The sequence below is a fragment of the Lipotes vexillifer genome, unplaced genomic scaffold, assembly GCF_000442215.2.
Source record: "Lipotes vexillifer unplaced genomic scaffold, Lipotes_vexillifer_v1.1 scaffold426, whole genome shotgun sequence".
Lineage (NCBI taxonomy): Eukaryota > Metazoa > Chordata > Mammalia > Artiodactyla > Lipotidae > Lipotes > Lipotes vexillifer.
Window position 1 is genome coordinate 2,123,160 of NW_006779491.1, and position 18,731 is coordinate 2,141,890.

The window sequence follows — 18,731 nt, forward strand, 5'->3', positions numbered from 1 at the left end:
CCCTCTTCTGTTGCCATAAGTCCGCATCACAAGGGAGTTTAATGGTGGTGGGGAAGAGGTACCCCTGAAATCTTGATAATTACTAGAGGCTACCCTCATCTGTAAAGTGGAGAGGAAACTGAGGCAGGAAGAAGACTAACCCAGTCAGGCTGATGGGAGTGTGGGCCCAAAATCTGGCTCAACAGCCAGACTATCCTTTTGGCAGTCAGCTTTCCTAGACGCCAGCTGGGGGAGATGATGCCACAGGCGAGAGGATGGGCCTGTACCCCTTGGGATGGTTCCTGTGCCATCTCTTCTCACTGCCCTTTCGTCCCAGACCCCAGCTTGGCCTGGGAGTTCTGGAGTCTTAACCCTCTGGCTGTGGGTGTATCCATCCTGGCTTCCCCACCTCCAGCACTTGGGAGGCTTTCTCTGGCGCCACCTGCTGGTTGAATCACACACCTGCACGTGGTGTCTGTGCATGCGTCCCTTCTCAGATGGGGGTGTCAGATCTGAGAGGAAGTTACTGCACCAGGGCCATAGGAACTGGAACACCTCCCTGGGCTTCTGAATTGGGGTCTGAAGGGGGTGCCCCTTTCTCACCCTCCCCCATGACCAGTGAGGAGCCCTTATTTGGGGGACGGATCCAGGTACAATCAGTCTGGGCACACAAATGGAGGCTGCAGGGTGTACCAGCCCTCCCACCCAGGTACAGCTGTAGGTGCCAGGCCTGCCTGGTCTCTGCTGAGGAAGCAAAAAAGTCTCGGGGTAGAGAGAGAAGCTTGGGTGTACTAGCTGTGCAACGAGAATGCAACCTCCCTGATCTTTTCCTCATCGGTGAAATGGGCCAGCAGTTCCCCTCCTGAGCAGGGTTGAAGCTTTTTTAGGGTCTTATTCCTTTCCCCCCACTGGGCCCTGGCCCCATGAGCTCTTGTCTTCTTCCAGCTCGAATTGCATTGGTGACCAGTAGCTCCACTCAAGTCTGAGCTGGTTGGGGCTGGGGGCTGTCTTTAGCCCACAGCACTTGGTGGTGCCATCTCAGTGTGGATAGAATAGGCAAAGGGCTCAACTCATCCACCCCTGCTTCCTACAAATCCCCTACATCTTCCCTTAGGAGAGGTAACTGAGTTAAAGCTCTTCATCTGGTACCTGGCATGTGCTAAGTGCTGTGTTAGCACTGTTTATAGCCAAGGGCCTCTGGGGATAAGTGACAGCAGGTGAGGTTGCCCATGGAGGGTAAGTTCCTTCCTGTCTCAGCCATGGCTCCCGTGGCCATCCTTTGACCTTGTCATTACTAATAACCACAGCACCTCTGAAATCAACTCCTGCCGCCTCATCCTCGCCTTCCAACAAACATTCCTCCGACTCCAGGCTTCAGTGACCTTGTTCCCAACCACTTTCTCAACGTTGAACCCCACACCCCTTTCATTTCAATCTTGCCCAGCTTAGATTTTGTCGTCTGTTGTGGAATTCACTCATTCTCAGTCAAAACCTCCCTCAGAAAAGGGAACCCTCCTACGCTGTTGGTGGGAATGTAAGTTGGTGAAGCCGCTATGGAAAACAGTTTGGAGGTTCCTCAGAAACTAAAAACAGAATTAACCTATGGTCCAGCAATCCCACTCCTGGGCATATATCCAGACAAAACTGTAATTCAAAAAGCTACATGCACCCCTATGTCCCTAGCAGCGCTATGCACAATAGCCAAGACGTGGAAGCAGCCTGAATGTCCATCGACAGATGATTGGATAAAAAGGTGTGGTACATATATACAATGGAATACTACTCAGCCATAAAAAAGAATGAAATGCCATTTGCAGCAACATGGATGCAACTAGAGATTATCATAAGTGAAGTCAGTAAGAAAGACAAATACCATAGGGTATCACTTATATGTGGAATCTAAAATATGACACAAATGAACCTATGAAACAGACTCATGGACACAGAACAGACTTGTGGTTGCCAAGGGGGAGGGGGTTGGGCGAGGGACGGTGTGTGAGGTTGGCGGTAGCAGATGTAAGCTTTTATATACAGGATGTATAAACAAGGTCCTGCTGTATAGCACAGAGAACTATATTCAATATCCTATGATAAACCATAATGGAGAATTTTAAAAGAATGCATATATATGTATAACTGAATCACTTTGCTGTACAGCAGAAATTAACATCATATTGATTCAGAGCTGCCTGTGAAGCACAAGCCACAGGGGAGGACTCAGCTGCAGGGAAGAGCAGCACAGCTCTGGGGGCCACGGAAGAGGTGCAGAAACCAGACTTCACGGACTACACAGTTTTGCCTAGATCTGCCCCTACACGGAGCAGCCAGAAATAATTTCAAGACCACATAAGGGCTGAGTTTTGAGTGGTGGCTGATCCCCGCTGACATCCCACTGAGGATGTTTGATTGTCCCCCTGTATTCCAAACCAGGTGTCTTTGGATGGCAATCTCCTTTCTCTCACCCTGGGGTGGCCAGAGGGGAAGCTGGATTAGATGTAGGGGGGCAATAGGGTAAAGGTTTAAAAAATTATACTCCATGACTGGTTGCCTAAGATTATGTATGAGGAGTGATCGTAAGTAATGAGAGCTAAAAAAATAAAAATGAATCAACTATAATTCAATTAAAAAAAAACCTCCCTCACTCCTCGCCTCTTCCCCACCCCACGATGCTCAGTGGAAAAAGCCCCATCCCGACTTGAACCAGCTACTGCCCCCTCCACCCTCCCTGACCAGCTGTGTGTTCCTGGAGGAAGAACACCCCACCTACTGACTGATCTCATTTGAAACTCACGGCAACAAATCTCGAGAGACCTAACGACTTCTGACTCTGCTTGTCTAGCTTGCGTGAGCTCCCCTTCAGAACAGCTGTTCACACCCCCTCTCCTCTCCACCTCCCACACCCTTGCCCACTTTCTCTCACCTCTTTGAGAAAACAGAAGCACATGGGGCAGGAAGGCCCTTTCCAGCATCACATGTAACAAACGACCCCATCTGGACTCTGTCCTCCCTCCCCTTCCCACTGAGGGCGTGTCCCGCTGACCCCAGCTCGCCCCCTTTTCCTCAGGTCCTCAGGGTCCACTCCTCCGTCCCCACCTCCTTTCTCTCCTGCACCGTCTGCTTCTCCCTGTCTCCTGGATCGGTGTCGCCGGTATATAAACATGCTCTGCTCCCTCCCATGGAGAACCACCTCTTCTCAGCCCTACATTCCCTCCAGCTGCCACATGTCCTCCCTTATGGCCAAAGTCCTCAGTTTCCATGCCTCACCTCTCATTATCTCCTCAAACCACTCCAATTAGCTTGTCTCCATCCCTTGCTTCATGGAAATGGCTGTGTTCGGCATCACCGGTGATGTCCTTGTTGCTAAACCCAGCAGTTAGGTCCTCTCGTTCAGCCTCTCCCATCATTCAGCACAGTTGGCCACCCCTCTTCCACCCCAGGCTCCCATGACCTAGCCTGCTGCACTTTTCTATCCACCTCCCTGGCTGTGTCTCAGTTTCCTTGGCCAGCTCTACTTTCTCTGCTCAGCCACTAAATATGAGTCACTCTGAGCCTTGTTTTTTTTTCGGCCGTGCCGTGCGGCTTGTGAGATCTTAGTTCCTTGACCAAGGATTGAACTCAGGCCCTCAGCAGTGAAAGCGCGGAGTCCTAACCACTGGACTGCCGGGGAATTCCCAGAGCCTTGTTCTCTTACTCAGCTACATTCTTGGCCAGTCTCATGGCTTTATATTCAAAAATCCATTTCTCCATCCCTGATCTCACCCCCGAGCTCTAAGCTCATTTCCAGTTGATGACTTGATGTCTCCACATAGATCTCCAATGGGCCATTGGGCTTGGCCACATATATGACCTATTCAGGCCAATGAAATCTAAGAGGGAGTGACATCACCATCCTTTTTCCTTGTCCATGTTAACCAGCAATATTCAAATATTGGCCTGGGTCCCAGAGAAAAACGTCAAGCAGAGCCACAGTTGACCTGCAATAGACATGCAGCAGGAGGGAGAAATGTTTGCTGTATTAAGTAACTGAGATTTGGCGGGGGAGCGGAGGGGGGGTGTTACCACAGCATAATCTAGCCTATCCTGACTAAATGTACCTCATAAAGTTGTGGAATCCAATAAGGCAACAGAAGCTTTTTGCATGAAGACAGGTTTTCATTGTCTCCCCAGCACTTATTGTATAGTGGGGGAGACAAGATATACCTCTGTGGTTGGAAAACAGGCCTTGCTGGAAATACAGTGGAGTTCCAGCTCACACCAGAGCCCAATTCTCAGTCAGTCCCTTGGTACCAAATTTATCCTTGAAGTTCCCTTAAATTGCCCATTAAATACAGAATGGTGTGATCTGTGCTGAAGATCAACACAGACTGTTTTCCTCCAGCACTGGAGCAAATGGCTTTTCTTTGGTTGAAAACCAAATAAATTGATTTGCTGAAGTATACGCTTTGTATAAGAAAAATTTGTCTTTAAACAGCAAAACCACACTCTCTATGGTAAGACGCTGCCTACCAAATCTACCTGCTCTTCCTCCTAGTGCCATAACTAATCTCTTTCCCAACCTCCCCTGCATGTAGATGTGGCCACGTGACTTGAGTTGCAGCCAATGCAACGGGAGTGGCAGTAGCACGTGCCAATTCCCTGCCTTCCCATAAACCAGCCTCGTGCAGTCCTCCAGGTGCTCCTCTGCCTGCATGAGATGAAGGCAAGCAGGGTGCTCTTGGAAGCTGTGTGTTGAAAATCACAGAACCGTAAGTCGGGAGGAGCCTGAGTCCCTGAATCTCTGCTTCAGGAGCTCCCAATCAGGAGCTCCTGATTAGGCCTTAACAGGAGTTAAAAATAACCTATCTTGGGACTTCCCTGGTGGCGCAGTGGTTACAAATCTGCCTGGCAACGCAGGGGACCCGGGTTTGAGCCCTGGTCCCGGAAGATCCCACATGCCGTGGAGCAGCTAAGCCCGTGTGCCACAACTACTGAGTTTGCGCTCTACAGCCCACAAGCCACAACTACTGAGCCCGCGTGCCTAGAGCCCGTGCTCCGCAACAAGAGAAGCCACCGCAATGAGAAACCCGCGCACTGCAATGAAGAGTAGCCCCCCGGTTGCTGCAACTAGAGAAAAAGCCTGCGTGCAGTAAAATTAATTAATTAATTAATTTTAAAAAAGATATTGTTACATATATTCCTTGAGGAGGAACCACGACCCAGCCCCAGGGCTGCACTATTGTCTCTTGACATCTCCTCCCTTGTTTCCCCATTCCCTCCCTTCTCTGATTAGCAACTGTTTGAACCTGCCCTTTGGAACTCAGGGAAGGTCATGGAGGCTGAATGAGGCCTATTTCCTACAAACAAGAAACAGGAGACACGGAAAGGATTTGTACCTGGGAGCCCCACAGGGTCCTGCTGGGTTTCATTAGCGGACCAGCAAATATACAAAATGAATTTTAAAATACAGAATACGTGTAGACGTGAAGAATTTATTTAGACACAGAATCAGTGAGTAGCAGTGGTTGCCGCTGGGGAGAACTGGGAGCTTAAAGTGGCAGGAGACTTGTCATCCTTTTGTAATGTGTGCAATGTACTATTTTTACAGGCGAATAATTTACCTATTATTTTGAAAGATTCCTTCAGCGCCTCCATGTGGCCCTCAGGGTGAAGTCCAAAAGACCTCGTGGGTTCCTCAGACTGCTGCAGGCTTCCACCCCACCTCTCTTCAGCTCTCCAGGCACCAACCCCCAGTGCTCCGTGTTCCAGCACATCAATCCGCTTCCATTTGGCAACTGCTCAGGGCGCTCTCTGGCCTCCCAGCTCCCTCAGCCGAGAATCAATCCTCTCCTCTGCATTAACCCTTCCCGCCCCAATTACTATTACCAGTTTTCTACTTAAGACACCCAAAGCACTACAGCACATTCTAACCCTATCCCCCAACAAGCACCTCCCTAACTGCATCATCTCCTTCCTGGCTATCCTGTGGCCTCCTTTCCACTGAATCCCCTGGGCCTAGAGCAGTTGAGGCTCAATACACATCTTTTTTTTTTCTTTGGCAGTGGCACCCGGCTTGTGGGATTTTAGTTCCCTGACCAGGGATCAAACCTGTGCCCCCTGCAGTGGAAGCGTGGAGCCCTAACCAATGGACTGCCAGGGAAGTCCCTCAATACACATCGGATAAATTTCAGCCCTCTCGGACATGAGGCCCTCTTGGCTAAACTATTACAAGGACAAAATAAGTAATATCTGCAAAGAAGCCCCAGCACAGGGTCTGGCATATGGTAGGCTCAATGCAGTCTTAAAAAGAAAGCTGGTGCCAGACAGCTTTCTGCTCAGATAGCAGGGATAGCTGTCAGGGATAGATGCCTGGAACAATGTCTCCTATGATAAGTACCCAAAAAAATGTTTAAGAGGGAACAGTGATTCTCAGTGTAACTGGGAAGAAAAATCAATCAGCTGGAGTTTATTAAAACTTCAGGCTTCTGGGCCCGTCCCTAGAATTTCCAACTCTGAAAGTCTGGCACAGGGTCCAAGAAGCTGAATTTTCAAGAAATATCCCACAGGTGGTCTAAGGACCACATTCTGAGAAACCAATCGATCTATCTGTGAGTATTTAAGCCGCTTCGATATGTCAGGTCAAGGTTAATCTTCTTTGTAGGGATAGAGAAAGAACAAGAAGAGTCTGTGCCCTCGTGGAGTTTACATTTTAGTGAGGGTAGAAAATATCAGGTACACAAGTAAAGGTAGACAGCCAGTGACGGCGTTGTAAAGAAAATAAAGCAGGTGGGCAGAGGACATGGAATGCGCTTGGGTGGCAGGGAGGGGATCTCTCTGAGGTCACTGAGGAATGACAGGAAGGAGCCAGCCAGTAAACTACTGCGGGCAAAGTATCCAGATGGATCCTCATTTTCCTCCAAGCTCCCCTCGACCCAGGCCCTGGTCCAAGACTATTTCAAAGGAAACCAAGTCCAGAACAGTGATGCTCCCGCCTTTATAATCAAGGCTTTCGGAGCCAGGACAGAGATTGCAATGGGGATCTCGACAGCACCTTCTCTCTGGGCCATGGAACCCACAGGCTTCCTCTATCTAGCCAGGGGCAGAGGTCTGAACCTCTGCCTTTTGGGAAAGCTGGCCCCTGCCCCACCTCCCTTACTCAAGTGTCCCTAAGGTCTCAGCCAAGCCAGATCCCAGGGCTGAGCCAGCAGGTGTGACTATGCCCGATCCTCAGACAGCTCTCTTGGGGCCCCGGGAGCACTGCCCATGTGGGTGGGGCCTCCTGAGCATCCTTCCTGATTTGAAGTCCAGGTCCCTGGAGATCACAGGGGTGGGACTGGTCCCCAGGATTACGGAGAACATGACATCACCAAAGAGGCTGGTCCCCCTTCCCAGCAGGTTGGACGACACATTGGGAAGACGGGTGCCTGGGACCTCCCAGGAGGGACAGGAGTGCCGCGTGGCACAGTGAGACTCCCAGGGCAGGTGGGTAGCCAGGGGCTGGAGGTTCCAGGATCACTTCTTCTTGGCACGATCTGCTGTGTCCAGGGCAGCCATGTTGCGGGCGGCTGTGATCAGGTGGATGACACTGATGAGGGACTTGAGCAAGGCGATAGGGGCTGTGATCCAGAGGCCCATTCGGAAAAGACCTACAGAGCCAACTGTGGGAAGGGAGCAAGGGCGATACAGAGAAATCAGAATGTGGGTGAGGGAGGGGCCTTCGACTCCCCGGGCAGGCCCGACCCCCTCCCATCCTCCTGCCCAGCCCCTCATCTCCTACCTAAAGGTCCCTCGGAGAAATTGAACAGGTAGAGAAGGCAGAAGAAGAGCTCATTTCCAGCACACAGGGTAAACAGAGCGGGCTGCACAGACAGCAAAAACGCTGCTTAAACAAGAGGGTAGGGTAGTGCCCCCGATCCCCCAACTAAGGGCCGGGGGGCCAGGAACTGTACTGGAGAAAGAGGGGTGCAGGGCGGTGCGGGTAGGATGTGGGTGGGCACAGGGGGAACAGGGCAGATCAGGGAACCTGCCCAAGGCCCTTCACCCTCCCCTTCCGCACGGAGCTGTGGGCAGCACTCACCACAAGGTATGATCCAACAGGAAGATATTTTTACCGGGCTGCCCCCTTGAAGCCCTGGGCCTTACCTGGAGGTGTTACACCCTTGAGCCTCGAGTGTAAAGACTACAGTCCTTCTCACGGCCTAAGGCCTTGGTTTTGCACACCTCTCTGGCTTCTTCCTCCCTCCCTCTCCCCTCAAGCCACTCAGTTCCTTCTCCCTGGGCGCACCTGGGCCTCAGGCCCACTTGCTTTCTCCAGCAATTCACAGGGCTCAGCCCAGGAGCCCTTCCCACCAATCCCACCCTGGGCCCAGGGCTCAGCCCAGGACTTGCCCGTAAGCTAAGTGAATAGGGAGGGGCAGCAAATGCTCACTCTGGAGGTGTAGTAGATGCGAAGCACTGGATTTCCAGACAGGTCAATCATCTTGTGACTTTCACTGCCTCGGACCACAGAACTTGGGGAGAAAGTAGGCGGAATCCATGAGCTTTCATTACTACGAATGCCCACCTAATCCACATATCAACCCACACAAAGTAGGTACTGGGATTGCCTCTGTTGAACAGAGGAGGGACTGGGGCACAGCTGAGGACCACTGTCTTGCCCAAAGTCACACTACCTAGCTGGGTAGCTGGGGGAAGAATCAGGATTCAAAAGCCCCATGCCCCTTCCCAAGGGATGTTAACTCTTTGGAATCCTCAGAAGAGTTTTAGGGATTACTTAATCCAACTGTAAAACAGGACTGACGCTAATTCAGAGAAGATTTGCCCAGGGTCCTTCAACAAAGCAGAGCTAAAAAGGAGACCTCGCAAGAAGCCTGAAGACACCTCCCATATGGTCTCACCCCCTCCCCACTGTAGTGTCGTCTTCAGCCGGTCAACACCCCCGGAATCACTGACCTGTGGAGGTGCAGCCAGTGGCTGGCAACATCCAAGCTCATGCTGAGCTGGAAAAGAAGGGTGGCGCGAGGGTACAGCAGGGCCAGGTTGACCAGCAGACACATTGTGGAGCACCGGTCTGTCAGCATGTCCAGCATGGCCCCAAATCGGGTTCCTGAAAAATGGCAACTATTAGGTGGATGGGGGTCTGTAAGGGGGCAATGCATCTGTGACAGAGGCCATATTTAGTGTATCACTCTAATGCAGAGTCTAAGAGAGAAAAGGCCCACAATCCACTGCCTGGGGAGGAAAGCAGACAGCTATCGTTGGAGTATGAAGGTCAAAAGGCAAGGGTCACCGTACCATAAAACAAGGAAGCATGGCAGTGTAGAGAAAACAGTGTAGAAGGGAGTGAGAAAGCTAGCACGGGAAGTCTTAGAGGTGGGTCTGAAGAACAGATTAAAAAAATTAATCATCTCTCCAGAAACCATCTCCCTTCCCTCTCCATCCTCCCTCTAAACATGCTTTCTGGAATCTTTATGGCTTGTGCCTGGCATGCAGTAGATGCCCCCAAAACACCTGTTGAATGGATTTTTATTCAGAGAGGCCTCCAGCACTTGCACTGCCATGCCGGGTCTTGGTATCCCACACCCCTCGCTATCAATGAGTTCTTCACAGCGAGCTTAAATCCCTTCTGCCACAAAATCAGGCCATTCTATTCTGCTTTCTACAGAGATGGGAATGACAGAGCCCTCTGATTCCCGAGTACCCGCCTACCCCGAGGTCCTAAGGAAGCAGGAAAAGAGGGCAGAGGGTTGTTGGGTCTCAAGGCTGGCTGAGAAAAGGTGTCTGTCACCTTGATTAAGGGCTCGAGCAGCGTGTCCATCGAAAGCGTCCAGAAGTCCGCTGAGCAGGTAGAAGGAGGAGGCCGTGAGAGGGCAGCAGGGCATGAAGTAGAAAGAAATGATGGCGAAGACAATCCGGGCATAACCTTGGGATTGAGACGGTAGGGGAGACAGGGCAGGATCAGGGAGCCTGCCCAAGGCCCCTAGCCCTCCCGTTCGGCCCGGAGCCGCGGGTAGCACTCACCGATGAGGTTCGGTACAAACAGGAAGATATTTTCGCCTGGCATCGCGGAGGTCCCCTGGCCGCCCTGGGCCTTATCTGGAGGTTCCAGCTCTCTTCCAGCCCCGGCGGAAGGCTCACCCTCCAGCCCGGCTCATCGGCCGCGCCCACTGCGCGCAGGTCCCCGCTGCCCCTGCCAGGTCCCAGATGTTAAAGCTCTTTGCCTGCCGTAGCATGGGCCGACACAGCTGTGCGCGGGGCACAGAGGGCGCGCACACCCAGCCCTTCCCCTGAGCAGACGCTGGCCTCCGCCTGCCCCGCCGGCGCTCCTGCCTCCAGCTGCGGCCCCTGCTCCTCCAGCTGTGCTTAGCTTCCGGAACCTAGTCTTCAGCCTTCGTCCTTGCAAAATTGGAGAAAGGAAGAAGCAGCTTAAGAAATGGCTGCGTCCCCTTTAAGACCTGCCCGCTTCCTTTTCCTTTTCTTCCCTCCGCCCCTTTCCATCGGTTCGTACCAAAGTACAGAGGGAGGAGAGGGGGCAAAGAACCATCAACGCTGAGCAAAGGAAGGGACTTAAAAGGAGAGGTCAAAAGAGAAGGAGGCCTAGGTAAATGTCTCTACTTTCCTTTCTGCGGAGGATATGACTCCTGAAGACAAAGATAAGGAAAAAAGATCCCGCCCTCCCGATTCTTTGCACCCCCGAGAGGCCAGGTTATTTGGCACAGCCCACACTTTTTCTTCCCCGCCCCCTCTCTTTGCCCCCATTTGCTCTCGCAGGCTCCAGGCAACGAGATGACAGCTAGAGAGGTTGGAGGGTGGCCTCGGGTGGGGTTGCTTCTCGCGTGCCCCTAGTGGTGGGAGGGTTAGGTGCCAGGCTCCACGTTGATCTTCCCAAGTTTCTCAAGGCCACTGGCGCGGGGGTCACTGCCCCCAAGGAGGGACCTAAAGGGGGTGGAGGAGAGGCCGGAGGAGCGAATGCGACAAGCTGGGAAAATGCCCTCCCAGCTTTGGTTCTAGAATCCCTACTCTCCTGGCAACGGTGCTGCTGAAACTTCGCAAACGCCAAGGTTTTTATAGCAACGGGTAGCGGCGCCGCTCCCGGTTCCCCTCTTTCCAACCTTCCTCCCCAGCTCCCAAGTCCCCCGGCCCCCGGCCCCCGGCCCATAAAAGGGCTCCTTAGACCTCCCCGTCTCCCCTCCTGCCGAGTAGCCCAAGATTTCGACCCATCTGCCAGGTCGGGGGCGGCAAGTGTTCTGCCTTGTCTTGGGAAGGGTCTTGGGTGGGAAGAAGGGAAGAGAGGCCCCTGCTGGGCGAAGTGAGGGGGGCGGGAGGCGGGAGTTGTGGGAGTCCCACCTCCTCCCTCCCCCAGGAAGACTTAAGGCAACGATTTCTTTTTTTTTTTTCTTTTTTTTCAGAGAGAGAACTGACACAGTTCTCCAAGGCCGCGGGGAATGGTGGTGTGTTGGGTTTGGGAAAAGTGGGCTAGTTTCGTAGCCTAACCTGAGCTTCCGCTGTCCCCAGGGGGATGGCATCTCCACTGAATGTGGAGAAAAAGGGCAGCGGACAATCCCAAGCTACAGACTCTGCAGCCTGCTTGGGTGGAGGTCCGGTGAGCATTGGAGAGGAGTTCTTGGGGTGGGGGGTGAAGTGAAGTGGAGAGCTCCTAGGCTTAGGGCACTGAGACCGCCAGCCTGGAAACTCTAGCCTCAACCCTGAGCCCAGAGCCCCCAGCACTACGCCCCTGAGGTCCCCAAAGGCTGCCCTCCACTTCCAGGACCTTCCAGGACAAATTGCAAGACCCAGCCATCCAATACCAGACTCCTTAGACCCAGAGCCCCCAGCCTGGGAGCCTCCAGACCCAGGACTCCCATGTAGGAACTCCCAGGCTGAGCCCCTCTGACTTTCCCTTTTCCAGAAGGTTTCCCATTCTGAGGAATTCCTGACACAGATCAGCACAGAACTCACTGACGAGGCCTTGTTTGTCGCTGCCTACCACATGAATCCTGTGCCCATCAAAGAAAAACAGACACAAGACCAAGGGACTCAGATATCCAAACACGGTGAACCCCACGCCAGGACCCTTCTGTCCAGAGGCCCTCCGATACCCCAAGTTTCAGTGCCTGCTGCCAGTCATGCCAGCCTTCTCATTCTTCCTGGGGCATGGCAGGCACGCTCCCGCCTTTGGACAGATTATGTGTGAGGGGCCCTTGGGAACTCCAGGTGGAAATGCTTTGTAGACAGTTGGAAATATGGCTTCAGAACTCAGTGGCAAGATCTGGGCTGGTGATAGAGATCTGATCTAGGAGGAAGTTGGCAGTTGAAGGGTGTGCAGTTGCCCTGGTGGGGGGTGGGGTGGGGGGATGGAGGGTTGTGCAGAGTGAGAAAGATGAGGGGCACTGAGGATGGAGCCTTGGAGAACCTCTCCAAGTAAGGCGTTAGTAGAGGAGGAGAGAGGGGTTCATGAAGAAGGTAGAGAAGGAACTGACAGCAGTGTTTATTTTTTTTAAATGACTTTTAAAATTTTATTTATTTATTTTTGGCTGTGTTGGGTCTTCGTTGCTGCACACGGGCTTTCTCTAGTTGCGGCAAGCGGGGGCTACTCTTCGTTGTGGTGTGCGGACTTCTCATTGCAGTGGCTTCTCTTGTTGCAGAGCACGGGCTCTAGGCGCGCGGGCTTCAGTAGTTGTGGCACACGGGCTCAGTAGTTGCGGCTCGCAGGCTCTAGAGCACAGGCTCAGTAGTTGTGGCGCACAGGCTTAGTTGCTCTGCGGCATGTGGGATCTTCCTGGACCAGGCCTCTAACCTGTGTCCCCTGCATTGGTAGGTGGTTTCTCAACCAGTGCACCACCAGGGAAGTCTCAGCAAATGTTTATTGAGTGTCTCTTATGAATAGGGAATGATGGGTAGATTTGTGGATGGATGGAAAGAGAATGGTGGGTGGATGGATAGATGGATAGGTGGGGAATGGTGGATGGATAAGTAGATGGATGGGGGATAGGGGTTGGATGGATAGGTGAAGGATGGAAAGATAAAAAGACATGAACCTTGAATCTAAAGTCAAAAGACTCTTATTCTTTTCTAGGGAGCTCTGCCTAGCAACTGGACATCTGGAGGATGATCCCAACTCTGGTGCTGCTCTTGGCATCTCGTGCCCTCCGCCCACTCTGTTCCTCTAGAACATGCATCAAAGCTCCTCTTTCACAACTCATTCAACAGTTTGGTTTTGGGGCGATTCCTGGTCATGAGCAACATCACCCCTGAAGCCTCCAAAGGGTTCTGGAACCATCACACACCTCTCCACCCTCAGCTAGCAAGGACACCACCAGAAATCAAAAACTTTAATAAAGTGACAGAGATCCTTCCCTCCTCTCAGGCTGGGCAGTGCTGTCTGTGGGGTGATGTGGGAGGCGTGCCCCTCCCCCTTTTTGCCAGATATGTGGGCATATTATTTTATTTCCTATTCCTTTTTTTTAATCATCTTTATTGGAGTATAATTATTTTACAATATTCCTATTCCTTTTTTTTTTTAACATCTATTGGAGTATAATTGCTTTACAATGGGGTGTTAAGTTTCTTGGGCATATTATTGGAATGGCTTTTTTTTCTTTTTGAGTGATTTTTCTTTTTTAATTTTTTTTTTTCACAGCACCACGTGGCATGTGGGATCTTACTTCCCAGACCAGGGATCAAACCAGCACCCTCTGCAGTGGAAATGCGGAGTCTTAACCACTGGACCACCAGGGAATTCCCCTGGAATGGCTTTTTTTTTTTTTTTTTAACAAATTTATTTATTTATCTACTTATGGCTGCGTTGGGGCTACTCTTCGTTTTGGTATGCAGGCTTCGCATTGCGGTGGCTTCTCTTGTTGTGGAGCACGGGCTCTAGGTGCACGGGCTTCAGTAGGTGTGGCACGCGGGCTCTAGAGCACAGGCTCAGTAGTTGTAGTGCGCAGGCTTATTGCTCCACAGCATATGGGATCTTCCTGGACCAGGGCTCGAACCCGTGTTCCCTGCATTGGCAGGTGGATTCTTAACCACTGTGCCACCAGGGAAGCCCCTGGAATGGCTTTAATTCAGGCAGATATCAACCTATTATCCATCAACCTGTTGGCAGAGATGAGTTCATGGGTCCACATCCAGCCTCCCAGCCAAACTCCAGCACCTTAAGGTGCCTGTGGCATCTGAGAGGGTCCACCTTTGCTTCTGATGAGCCCCTCCGGCCACCAGTGTCAGTGTTGAGGTCTCCCCTCCACGTTTTGGAGCCGCATGGCTATGGAACATATCATGCCTGTTACTAACCAGAAGGCAGTGCAGTAGGCTTTGTGACGTTTGCATTTAAATCCCAGTCTGACCATTTATTGGAGCCTTGTAAGGAAGTCAGTTCACATCTCCCAGCCTCTGTTTCCTTATCTGAAAAATGGGAATAATTGTCCCTGTTTCACAAGGGCCTTGTGAGAGTTAAAAACATAATGCATACAAAGTGCTCATCACAATGCCTGGAACGGAATAAATGCCAACAAAACTTAGGCTATTATCAAGGTCAGTTTGCCTTGTGTTCTAAAATCCAATCCTCTTTTGAGTGTCCTAAAAATGTTTCATTATATTTAATTATAAAATTTTAATTAAGGAAAATTCAGTTGATTTGGAGAAAGACTTGAAGACAAACAGGCTGAGGCTTCCCTGGTGGCACAGTGGTTAAGAATCCGCCTGCCAATGCAGGGCACACAGGTTCGAGCCCTGGTCTGGGAAGATCCCACATGCCGCGGAGCAACTAAGCCCGTGAGCTACAGCTACTGAGCCTGCACTCTCGAGCCACAACTACTGAGTCCGCGTGCCACAATTACTGAAGCCTGCGCTCCTAGAGCCCATGCTCTGCAACAAGAGAAGCCACTGCAATGAGAGGCCCAAGCACCTCAACGAGGAGTAGCCCCCGCTCGCCACAACTAGAGAGAGCCTGCGCGCGGCAATGAGGACCCAATGCAGAAAAAAAAAAAAAAAGACAACAGGCTGTAAATACCCTATAATGTTCAAAAGTAAAGTAGAAAATGACACCCATGGGAAACCAAACAAGCTCATTGTTTATGAAAAGCTACAAATCTAATACTTGGTAGACACATAACAGCAGATATGCTTAAAATGCCAAAAAGGGGGCTTCCCTGGTGGCGCAGTGGTTGAGAGTCCGCCTGCCAATGCAGGGGACACGGGTTCGTGCCCCGGTCCGGGAAGATCCCACATGCCGCGGAGAGGCTGGGCCCGTGAGCCATGGCTGCTGAGCCTGCGTGTCCGGAGCCTGTGCTCCGCAACAGGAGAGGCCACAACAGTGAGAGGCCCGCGTATCGCAAAAAAAAAAAAAAAAAAATGCCAAAAAGGACTTCCCTGGTGGCGCAGTGGTTAAGAATCTGCCTGCCAATGCAGAGGACACGGGTTCGAGCCCTGGTCCGGGAAGATTCCACATGCCGCAGAGCAACTAAGCCCATGTGCCACAACTACTGAGCCTGCGCTCTAGAGCCTGCGAGCCACAACTACGGAAGCCCGCGCGCCTAGAGCCCGTGCTCCACAGCAAGAGAAGCCACCGCAATGAGAAGCCTGTGCACCAAACAAAGAGTAGCCACTGCTCGCCACAGCTAGAGAAAAGCACACACGTAGCAACAAAGACCCAACGCAGCCAAAAATAAATAAATGCCAAAAAGATTGGGGGAAAAAATGGTACACTTGGATGGGTACAAGATTTCTCAAAAGGGGGTTGACTTTTGGTCAACTGGTCATGAAACAAACTGAGCGCTGTTTGTCACCTGCCAAACAGTGAAGGAGGAGAGGCAGCTACTGTCATTTATCACCCAGCTAGAAGAGCTTGGAAACGCCAAGCCCCGTGGAGAGACTGCTGAGGCCAGGAGTGGGCCCAGCTGCTCCTCCAGAGGCTGAGCCCAAAGTCAGGCTTTTTGACCCCCAGGCCAGCCCCTTCAACACTGCCCTGTCTGCGATCTTAAATTTCCATCTTTTTCCCCAAGTGTTCCCGTCTCCCCAGCCCTCTTTCCAGAGAGGCCACCATCACCATCTCCAGTGCTCTGTGACCCACCATCCCACACCCCACCAGCCCAGTTACAAATGGAGATTTTCTGTTTATTGCTCAAAAACAAAAATCCAGAAGCAAAGGTGGGGAGACTGTGGGTAGGGGACATGGCAGGAAGCGGGTAGGGGCCTTGTCCCAGCTCTCCCCTCCATCCCTCTTCTGATCCTCCAAGGGTCAGAGGTTAGGCCCGGGGACAGAGCATCTGGGAAGGGCAGAGCCTTCATGACCAAGGGAACAGCAGAGCTCTTGGGTAGTCCTTGTGGGATGCCCTGGGCTGGAGGGGCCCCAGGAGTTGCATCAGGGGCTGAGTTGCCCTCCTAGGGTCCAAAAGCGGGTAGAGTGAGTGGGGGGCAGGCCCCTTGTTTGGCAACTGAGAAGAGGAGGCTTTGGGCACAGGATGCTGGTTTATTTACTGTAGGGTCCCCAGGGCCATCAAAGCCCCCTCGTGGGACTAGGAGATTATTTACACAGCAGGGAGGAAGGGAGCCAGAGGCCAGGTCCTGTACTCCTTCCTGCCCAGAATGAGGAGAGGAGGGGCGTCCTGGGTCCTGCAGCCTTAGTCTTGGTGTTCAGATGGAAACTTCATACTCTCGTGTATCCTGGAAACAGAGAGATGGCATCAGTCACTAGAATGGGATGGAGGTGGAGGAGGCATCCACAAGGAAGGGGAAAGACTCTGTGTTTTTAAAATAACATTGATCACCGGGAGTTTGGGGACCATGGGGTGGGAATGGGGCTGAATCTGGCCAATGGATGTATTTGGTTCATCCTACAGTATCTTTAAAGTCACATAAAAATCTAAATTTCTGGATTGTCTTGAACAGTTGGAAGATCTGGCAGTTGGGCCTAGGTTTCCTCCATGGACTGGATGGGGTACAAGCTTTCCAGTTGGTCACAGTCTTTACCACTCCCGATTGGCCCACCTGACTTGGCTTTGTTCATTGACGTGGCCTTTGTAGGCAGCTGAGTTTGCAATTCCCAAGACAGATATTACAAAGACCTTGAGAGAAGGTTATGGAGTCCCAGGGGAGCTGAGGGATGTGGCACTCCCAGGGTAGGGGAAGGGCTCACCCCAGCTTCATACAGTGGATTGCTGAAGTCTGACTCCACCGTGATGGGGCTGTAGGAATGGGAGCCTGAGAAGCCGAAGAGGGATTTTCCCTGTAGCCTGGGAAAGGAAGGAGATAGAGGGGCTTATCAAGAAGTGAGCCCCCAATCCCCCCTCACCCAGGCTTCTGTGCCAGGCAGGCAGGACGTCTGCCCTGGCCAGCAGCTCCCTGAGTTATGTACTTACTTGGTGTAGTATATGTAAACGCCACTGCCGAGGACGATGACCAAGCCTAGGGGCAGCAGAATGGCCAAGGCGAGGTTCCCACCCTCTAGCTGCCGTGACGGGTCGGTGGTCTGGCTCACTGGAAGGAGGAGGAGAGGCCAGTGATCTGGGGCTGGGCCCAGCCCTGGGCTCTCCCAGCCTCCTGCCCTGGGCCCTGAACCCTGGGCCTCACCCCACCGGGGGCCTGGCCTCCTGCCCCCGGCCTCTGTCTTGCCCTCCCAACTTGGCCAGGCCTGGGTCTCCACCTGTGCCCTCACTGACCTTCCAGTTTTCGGTTGTCCAGGAGCTCCTCATAGGCCACTGCAGGGAGAGGAGGAGGAGGGGACGGGGTCTGAGCCAGGGAGGGAAGGAGGCTGGGTAGAGGGCCGGGAGCCCAGTGGGGCCGGGCTGGACAGCCTGGATTCTCTGCCCTCTGCTCAACCTAAACTCGATCCTTCCCTTGGGGACAGGGGAGGAACAGTCAGAACAGGGCCTCGGTCCTCCTCCTCCAGACCCCTGGGCAGTCTAAACCAACCAGGTCTGTAGGATTTGTCAAAAATACGGAAACTGAGACCTATTCGGAGGGCAAGGGACTGCCAAACCAAAGCCCCCTCTACTACTCCCCTTAGGATAACCATGACCTTGAACTTCTCCAGGGCTTTTGGCTACACCTCTGATGATGAGAGCCCATAGAAGGTGGATGGGGAGCTCGGCAGGGTCTCGAATTTGCTACCTGACTTTCCCAGCCCTGTCACATCCTGGACACTGCTGTGCCCGCTCCTGCCCTGCCTGCCCAGGCACCTTTGCAGAGTGGGGGCTGGCTGGTCCACTGTGAGGGGTGGCCGGGCACACAGGTGATGGTGACCTCGCCAATGAGCTCAAAGCCCTCATAGCAGAAGAAGCGCAGAGACTCGCCCGCCTGGTAGTGATGCTTGTACAATGTCTGGTAGCCGTTCTCTGGCACCCCGGGGTTCAGGCACGGCTCGTACTTCACTGCAGGGAAGAGGTCAGTCATGGGCCAGCTGCACCGCTGAGCAGGCCACCCAGCCACCCGTCCTAGGGCGTCCCCAGACTCACAGGCGCACTTGGGGACCCGGTCGCTCCACTTGGGCGTGCCCGTGTCCCGGCTGTAGCAGGTGAGCACGGCCGCCCCCTCCAGGCTGTACCCCGGCAGACAGCGGTACTGGACGTGGGAGCCAACAGGAAAGCCGGCATCTGAGGTGGTGCGGTGCCCGTTGGTGATCTCACCAGGATCGGCACAAGTCATGACTGTTGGCAGGAGGGCGAAGTCAGGGGGAGCCAGGCCCTTAAAAGATCTGCCAGAAGCTTAGAGCTGGGAGACGCCTGAGTCGTGGGCCATCTCCTCTGGGCAACACTCCGCACAAACCTCCCACTCTTTCC

At 52.8% G+C, this 18,731-nt stretch overlaps 2 protein-coding genes across 9 annotated transcripts in view; both read right to left on the reverse strand.

Annotated features, from left to right (window-relative positions):
• Positions 1-6,925: 6,925 nt before the first annotated feature.
• CDIPT (CDP-diacylglycerol--inositol 3-phosphatidyltransferase) lies at positions 6,926-10,372 on the reverse strand. 3 transcript variants are annotated; one of them, XM_007452748.1, is made up of 7 exons: positions 10,101-10,187; positions 9,976-10,045; positions 9,743-9,877; positions 8,908-9,061; positions 8,384-8,465; positions 7,733-7,814; positions 7,297-7,613 (listed from the first exon to the last, which is right to left on the reverse strand). In XM_007452748.1, exons 1-7 carry the CDS (start codon positions 10,185-10,187, stop codon positions 7,468-7,470), a joined length of 756 nt encoding a protein of 251 aa, XP_007452810.1. In that variant the 3' UTR covers positions 7,297-7,467. The 3 variants fall into 3 exon arrangements, with proteins under 3 accessions (XP_007452811.1, XP_007452810.1, XP_007452812.1); XM_007452749.1 differs by having other exon boundaries at positions 6,926-7,613; positions 9,976-10,372; XM_007452750.1 differs by lacking the exons at positions 9,743-9,877; positions 10,101-10,187 and having other exon boundaries at positions 9,976-10,018.
• A 5,675-nt stretch (positions 10,373-16,047) lies between these two features.
• SEZ6L2 (seizure related 6 homolog like 2) overlaps positions 16,048-18,731 on the reverse strand; it is a 19,150-nt gene continuing 16,466 nt past the window's right edge. For 4 of the 6 annotated variants that reach the window (XM_007452753.1, XM_007452754.1, XM_007452756.1 and 1 more), the window contains 6 exons: positions 18,408-18,599; positions 18,132-18,323; positions 17,613-17,651; positions 17,313-17,430; positions 17,090-17,186; positions 16,048-16,617 (listed from right to left, as the gene is read on the reverse strand). In XM_007452753.1, the coding sequence (XP_007452815.1) occupies positions 16,588-16,617; positions 17,090-17,186; positions 17,313-17,430; positions 17,613-17,651; positions 18,132-18,323; positions 18,408-18,599 (668 nt within the window). In that variant the 3' untranslated portion in view covers positions 16,048-16,587. The remainder of the gene's footprint in view (positions 16,618-17,089; positions 17,187-17,312; positions 17,431-17,612; positions 17,652-18,131; positions 18,324-18,407; positions 18,600-18,731) is intronic. The other 2 variants (XM_007452755.1, XM_007452752.1) reach the window with 1 other exon arrangement.

Excerpts from the sequence above, each read along its gene's own strand:
- CDIPT (XM_007452748.1), bottom strand. The coding sequence starts at position 10,187 with ATGCTACGGCAGGCAAAGAGCTTTAACATCTGGGACCTGGCAGGGGCA. Across the intron at positions 9,878-9,975 it reads GTTTGTACCGAACCTCATCG|GTTATGCCCGGATTGTCTTC; the intron begins GTGAGTGCTACC and ends CTCAATCCCAAG. Across the intron at positions 7,815-8,383 it reads GCATCTACTACACCTCCAGA|CCCGCTCTGTTTACCCTGTG; the intron begins GTGAGCATTTGC and ends CTGTCTGTGCAG.